General features: G+C 41.2%; 1 protein-coding gene across 3 annotated transcripts in view; it reads left to right on the forward strand.

The window, feature by feature from the left end:
* TIAM1 (T-cell lymphoma invasion and metastasis 1) overlaps positions 1–7578 on the forward strand; it is a 192041-nt gene that overhangs the window by 113025 nt on the left and 71438 nt on the right. For all 3 annotated transcript variants that reach the window (XM_012657344.1, XM_012657345.1, XM_012657346.1), the window contains 2 exons: positions 1226–1307; positions 6964–7050. In XM_012657344.1, coding sequence (XP_012512798.1) covers positions 1226–1307; positions 6964–7050 — 169 coding nt within the window. The remainder of the gene's footprint in view (positions 1–1225; positions 1308–6963; positions 7051–7578) is intronic.

A 7578-nucleotide genomic window follows, 5' to 3' on the forward strand; every position in this document is an offset into this window, starting at 1 on the left:
GTTTCAAGATGGAATAATAATTTCTAAGTTCCATATAAGCCTGTGACACATTTATTTGTTTTTTGGATTTTCATCATACATTTTGGATTTAAACCTTTCACTTACTTACCTAAGGAGGTAAGTAAGTTTACTTTGATACCTCTGAGATCCAATAAGAGCTGGTCTGGGAGGCATTGTAGTATAGTGGAGAGAGCTTCAGCTCTGGATCCAGTGAGACCTGGGTTCAAATCCCAGCTCTGTGCATATTGGCTTTTTGAACTTAGGAAAGTGCTTTCTCTCCAGATTATTCCCTTTATTTGTAAAATGGAGGTCATAATTATCTCATAGAATTAGTGTGAGAGGCGTGACACGTGGTCGGAACTTCATTACTGTCTTAACGATGGTAGGTCCTGACATATGAAAATGAAACATCAATTAAATTAATTTAAGTGACGTTTCTGATGTGTGAACATTATCCTTATCTTGGCTTTATACGAAAGCTCTTTTTCCAGGCTTTGTTGGGTTTTTAGAGGGTTTATGAATTTGTGTACTTACGTTTTCTAGCTTATTTCGGTACAGTTCTAGGCTAGGAGAGAATATCCTCCATTTACATGATTTGTGGTCTGTTTCAGTGCTGTCATTTGTCTCTCCCTGTTTACGCTATCACGAGCTTTTTGGGCAAAAATAGCGTGTGAACAGAGAAGAATGGAAGCACAGAGATTTCTCCTGTTTCCGTGATTCTCATACCAAGATCTTTATAACCCATACCAAAATCTTCATGATTTTAATAAATGATTTTCCCCCAGTACTGGTGATTTCCATTACTTTAGCACTATTGTTCGGGTCTGTGATAGATATAGGGTGAAAATGGACGTACAGAGTGACGTTGAGGAATTATTTAAAAGCCAAACTGTAGCTAAGTTTGAGAATGTGAGCTGTAAGTTTTACTTTGATGGGTTCAGTTCAATAAAGACTTGTGATGGAGGACGGGCGAGGTGGCTCATGCTGGTAATCCTAGCACTGTGGGAGGCCGAGGCAGGAGGATCGCTTGAGCCCAGGAGTTTGAGGTAGCTCGACACTCTACCCAGGGCAACAGAGCAAGACTATGTCTCCAAAAAAAAAAAAAAAAAAGATTATGTTTGCAGTAGAGCATCAATCCTGAAAAAATAGATTTATGAAAAGATGACCATTCTTGAGAAGTTACTTATAATGAAATCCTAATTAGACTCCTCTTTGTAATTTTCAGTTGTACAAAGAAATTGAAATCTGTCCGAAAGTCACCCAGAGCATCCACATTGAGAAGTCAGATACTGCTGCTGACACTTATGGTATGTTTATTTTTTCTTCCATCTTTGGTGTTTGCGTTTTAAGTGAAGACATTTCCTGTGTAAAGGTACACTTATTTACAATTCATTCAAATGCCTTTGGGTCCTATTAAAACAGATAGCCTATCTGGCTTCCGTGCTGTGGATACAGTCAAACAGAAAAAGAAAGAGATTTACCCTGGGTACAATGAAGACTTCTGCCATAAATTCCATAATTTTAATCACTGGGGCTCTTCTGTCACCAAAAGGAAATGGATTTGTTGGGAGTAGATTATTTTGTCTGTCAAAAGACAAAGTCACAACAAATTTATAGATCTGATTGGCTTTTATTTGCAATTCATGAATGGGGCAGCCTCCCTTCTACAAAATAGAATGAGCGCTTTCCCTGAGCGGTGGCAGAACAGTGAGTTTTGTAAGGTGGGAAGAAGGAAAAAGAAAAATAGAAAAAAAATCCTGATTGGTTCACCTGATCAGGTTACTTCTTTATAAGGGTTAAAGCAGAGGGTGACTTCCTTATCATGCTAACTCAGGTAGACTGGGATCCCTTGTTTTTAGGAAAAACTGGTCTGTTTGGGGATCTGTCTGCTTCCTTAAAGTTTCAGATTAATGATGTGGCATTTAGCATGAGTGACTCCATTGTGGTTTGGTCTGGTCTATTGGGGCCTAATGCAGGAGTTTGGTCCAAAATAATGGCCTCCTATAATTTTTGTTTAACATATATAACGACATACCTTAGTAATGTAGGAATTATCTTTTCACATCCCTCTCCTAAAAACATATGCATTATCCTCCCTTTCCCACAAATAATAATGTTAAAGGAACTTATTTTGGTGTCATGTTGGGTGTCCCTAAGACCACCCCTAGGTTTGCTGATGCACTAGGGGGACTTACAGAGCTCAGCATATATTTGTACCTATGACTATGACTTTTTATAGTGCAGTGAGACAAAGCAAAGTCAGCAAAGGGAAAAGGTGAATGGCCAAAGTCTAGGGGAAACCAGGCACAGGCTTCCAGGGGTCCTGTCCCATTGGAGTCATGCAGAATGGGATTACCCCTCCCAACACCAAGTTATGACAACACATGGGAAGTGCTGCCTCCTAGGGAAGTTCATTAGAGACTCAGTGCCCAGTGCTATTTTGGGGAGGCTGGTCCCATAGGCACCCTCTGCCTAGCACATACCAAAATTCCAGATTCTCAGGAGGAAAGTAGGTATTCACCAGAAATCACGTTGTTTGTACAAACAGTTTAGGCACAGTCAGCCACGTTACGGTGTTGGGAACCCTCCCCAAATCTAAGTTCTCAGATGCCAGCCAAGGGCCAAACTTGAAAGCAGGCCTTTTGAAGAATAGCAGTCAGGTCTGCTATGTTAACACTTTTCTACGTGGTTGCCTACATTCTGGCGCACTTAAATATATAATCCTTTCCATATGTTTAAGAGTAGTCTTCTTTACTTAGCATTACACTGCATGGCTTGAATAGTAACAGAGTTGGTGCTTGGGTAAAATAAGTGGGGAAATCCATACTGTGCTATATCAGTCAGGAGCGGTGAGGTTAGCTGAGGTAACAAACGGTCACGGAAGCTCAGTGAAATGTATTTCTCACATTCACCACGCATCCTCTGGGGGTTGGCTGGGACTTTATACGTTGTCCTCACTCCCTACCCAGGCCTGGAGCAGCTGCCACCCGGGATGTTGCCTGTCGCTTAGCAGAGGGGAAGGAGAGGAGGTGGTGAAGCCAGTGTGGGCTCACTCCCAATTCACTGGCCAAAGCAAGTCACTCGGTCACACCTCTTTACAAGGGAGCAGAGAAGTGTGGTCCTACTGTATTCGTTGGAAGGAGACTGAAGTTCCTGGTAGAAAAACATAAAGACAACTACATATTTCTCTCTGAATTTTTTTTTTCTCAAGAAACAAAAAGAAATCTCAACTTCACACTGTTTACTACTTGACCTTTAAACTAAAGAGATCATAAAGCTAGGAGGACGTTTTTGACGGCAAGGAATAAATGCTTATGAGAGGCGTATTCTGCAGTGGAAGTGTGACCCCAGTAACTAAAGCTATAATTGGTAGCAGCGGTACAAATTAAGTTTTTGGGGCCTCCAAAATCAGATGCTCCATGGTGATAATTCTTTTTCTCTTTGGTTTACTTAATTTTTTTGGCTAAGGGTAAACTAGCTAGGATCAAGACAAGCGTGAACTTCAATGCTCTTTGACTCCAATTCTAAGATGGAGTGATCTGGGGGCTCAGAAACAGGAACTGGGCATAAAACCCCACTCTACTTTGTATACTTTCTACACTTTTTGTTAAAGTCACTGAACTGCTCACAGAACCTGTTTACCTTTCCCCACTGAGGGTGTTATAGAGCAGCAGGCATCAATCTAGAGAGTACTGTAAATGGTGCTGCTCAAACTAGCTGACAAAGAAGCAGGGTTTTTGTTTTGTTTGCATTTCCAGTCTTTCACGACCACCACTGCTTTTGTAAAATACAAATCCCATGCTTGGAGGTTGTGGCAATGTGAGATTGCTGTGGGTGGGAGGTTCTCAATGTTTAGTCTCTGTTTCTGTCCTTACATCACTGTCAGTAGCAAACAGTTGGCACCATTTCCTGGACTTCACTTTAGAAGGCCTTACTATGTACAGCTGATAACCACAGTAAAACCATTTCTTCCCGGTGCTCAGATGTATGTTGGCATAAGGTGTTCCAACAGCATAATGATTGAGGAGGTTAAAGAGCCCCCCAGGCCTAAGAGACCTGAGACCTGGTTGCCTCTGGACTCAAAAGCTACCACGGGGTCTAAATTCAGCCTGTTTGTATCTAACATTAACACCTAACGAACTGTGGCTTCCAGTGTATATTGATTTCAGTATATGTAAAAGCTACTAGCACGTGACACCAACACAAAAACATCTAACAATACAAACCAAATGCTGCTTTGCATTTTAGAACACTTTAAGGAGGAAAATATGATTCCATAATCCAACTGGCTGAACACATTTAAAGAATTAACATTACATAATTTCTCTCCCCTTCTCCTCCCTCCACCTCAACGCTCAGGTCATTCCCAGACCTTACTGTTGACATTATTTAATGGATCAAATATGCAGTTACAGGACACACAGACTAAGCGTGGTGCCCTAGGCTGCCTTGACATGGAAGAATGCATCGTTCCAACAACTTAGCATTCCTTTCTTTCTTCTTACACTATTATATTGAGTCATGGTTTCCTTATGTTGTAGGTGTCTCATCCTGTTATCTGAGTTTTCCTTGCATCCTAGACTCTAGTTTTGAGTAGTTCTTTGTTGTTGATCATGTTACATTTTTCTTTGGCCATGAGTTCTAGTAGGAGGGATCTTCTGGTTGTTCATCTGTGACTTTAGTCTTCTTAGTGTCTTCGTTAAGTTTGTTCATTCTCAAGATCATTATTGCAGTTGCCACTCACGATGCCTTCCTGTCTTAGTAACGAACAGCCTTCTGGTCAGTGGAGACACTGATTTATGTTGAATAATCTCCCTCTTTCCCCTGTTGGCAATCATTTTGGACCGTTTTAGAGTTGTTTGCTGAGAATTAAAATGTTCCCATCCTATTTAAAACAAACAAAAAAAAATCTGACTTGGCTAATGAACTGTTAAAATCATTATATCCTTCATCCACCTCAAAATAATCCAGCTGTAAGATGTTTAGTATTTCTTTGTATTTGTTAATGTAGGATATGAGTAAGGCCTGATAGGAATTGCATGACACAGCTAAAGCCCTATTTACATTTGGAAATTTTCCGCTTCCATTGGAATGATCTTCAAAAAAGGAACTTAAGCCCATTATCCTTTCTTCTGTCCTCTTTCCTATCACAGAGATTTCCCCATTAAAGAGAGAAATCTGACCTGTTTCTCAGACCCATACTTTGTGTCCACTTGCTCTGTGCGAATTTCATAGTCGTTTGCAGTCCGCAGACGGGATGGCTCCCACTCCTATGTTTAACCTTGTGATCATTAAAAAAAAAAAGACCAAGAAAAGAGGGATGGAGCAAATGAGTACCTAAGCCATCTCTGTCGACTCTGTCTTAAGGTGACTTGCAGGCTCTTGACATTGCCGCTCCCGCAGTTGTCCGGTTAAGCAAGCTGTCTCCTGGCATCCCATCAGGGTGCTAATTTTTTTAATAGAAAAAAAATTTAGTCTCAGAATTTGACAGAATGATGGCATTTCGGAAACCAAATGCCTATATTTTGACGAATCCTATCCCTTCTTTCCCATGACATAGCCCTTGACTCTGTATCTGTTCTAACAGGTTAGAAAAAAAAAAAAAAAACTTCTCTACTGAAATGCAGATAAATACACCTACACTAAGGCTAATGTCACTTAAATGGTTCATCTGTAAAAATGTTTTGATTTCAGTGGGACTTCCTGAAATGTAATGTGAAAGTTAAAAGTTGCTGTTAGAATGGAATTTAAAATAAGAGAATGAAATGAAGACTTTGGAAAGTCCTCAGGGTGGCCTTGTGCTGTTCTCCGTCTGGGGGAGTTACTGCACCGGAGAGGGCGGTGGCCATTGGCAGTTCTGCCTACGTGTGGTTATCCATTTCCTAGTCCTGTGAACTAAACAAAAAGCTACGTGTTCATTATGATATGGCCTAAAAAGTCTCTGTGTCTCCCTGGGACCCAATCTTGCAGTTATTTATTCTGTTTTTTGTTGGCCTGTTTTTTAAAACCACTATCTCCTCTCCCCTCAGCATCAAGACAGGTATCTATATTGTGCGATGATTTTTCTCTCAGAGCTGAAGTTATTGCAGATCTTTACAATTATATCTGTTCCCATTGCCCTTTTTGGAAATATCTGTCAAGGTCCTTTTTTCCTTTGGGAAAATAGGCATTGGCAGGGGACATTCGGTTAATTGATGAAGAAGGAGTTTTACAGGAGACTGTCTAGAAACAGAGGTGACCAGGGCTTGTAACCCTAGGGTTGGGAGCACCCAGGATCTCCAAACCACTTAGAACGTCTGGGCCTTGCTCTGCCTTCCTTTCTGAAGGATGTAGCACAGCCCAAGGTTAATTAACTAATGGGCTTTGAGCTCTGGAAGCCCGGACAAATGTAAGATAATCTTATAATCAGATACTAGTAGAGTGTGAAATCAATTACAGTTTCAATGTGAAATGGGATTTGTAAAGTGAGTTGCTTTTTAGCCCTGTTTGCAGAATTTTATTAAATTAAAGCAGTGTCTATACAGCAACACGTACAGATGCATACGCACCGTAAAACAGTACAGTTGTAACATATCCTAGGACGTAGATTTGGTGTAGGGCGCTCTGATGAGGGAAGCTGATCTTTCTGTTTTTTGCTTTGGAGGAGGGTATGGAAAAAACAAAACAATGGCATTTACTGGAAAGCAAGATAAAACAGGATAATTTCCTTCCGTTTGTGTTGATAGGTAGGTAGTATGAAGGTAGACGTACCTAGTAATGTTTATGTTTACAAGTAGCAACTTCTTTTAGAGTGATCTAAAAGTACGTTTTTCTGCTTTGTAAACGGATAGGAACAGGGAAAAGACAGTCACTCCAAACTCTAACCCAAACCACCAAACATACCTAGTTCACAGCAGGCACTTCCTGTTGTTTGCGAAACATTCAGAAGGAGCGAGCCTGCCATTCTGTCTTTGTGTTTCACAGGGTTTTCACTTTCTTCGGTGGAAGAAGATGGTGTTCGAAGGCTCTATGTGAACAGTGTGAAGGAAACCGGTTTAGCTTCCAAGAAAGGTAAGTCAAGTGTCTGCCTGTTTTAAATTCCTTTTTGGGTTTCTCTAGCTGGTGGATGAGAAAGATACGCCCAAAGGATTCATGTGTAAAGAGTATTTGAACGTTATCTCTCTGAAAACTCTTCCAGGAAGTATGGATTTTCTTCCATTAACTTAGGTGTGCAAGAAATGTCACACTCTTGGATTTTAAATCTGATTCTGAGCCCATTTCCATGGGGCTGGTGGGGAATTCCATTCTAATTGTAAGTGGTTGTCCTTCTCTTATCTCCTGGGGCGTGGAGTTCCTGGGGGATCTTTCTGGAGCAGAGCATGGGAGAAGACCCCTCCGTGCTCGTGTCCACACTGGTCCCAGTTGACATTGGCCATCACGTGAGCCTGCAGAGCTTCTTCAAACAGATGTTCTGTTGCTTACACTCCTGGAGGACTATTTGCAAAAGTTGAGAATGTAGGGACCCAATATCCAGCCTTCTTGCCCCTCCCCGTGCCACACCCTACCTTTTCCTTTCCGCCCTAAAAGGGCTCATAATGT

The sequence above is a fragment of the Propithecus coquereli genome, unplaced genomic scaffold (assembly GCF_000956105.1).
Source record: "Propithecus coquereli isolate 6110/MARCELLA unplaced genomic scaffold, Pcoq_1.0 Scaffold54, whole genome shotgun sequence".
Taxonomy (NCBI): domain Eukaryota; kingdom Metazoa; phylum Chordata; class Mammalia; order Primates; family Indriidae; genus Propithecus; species Propithecus coquereli.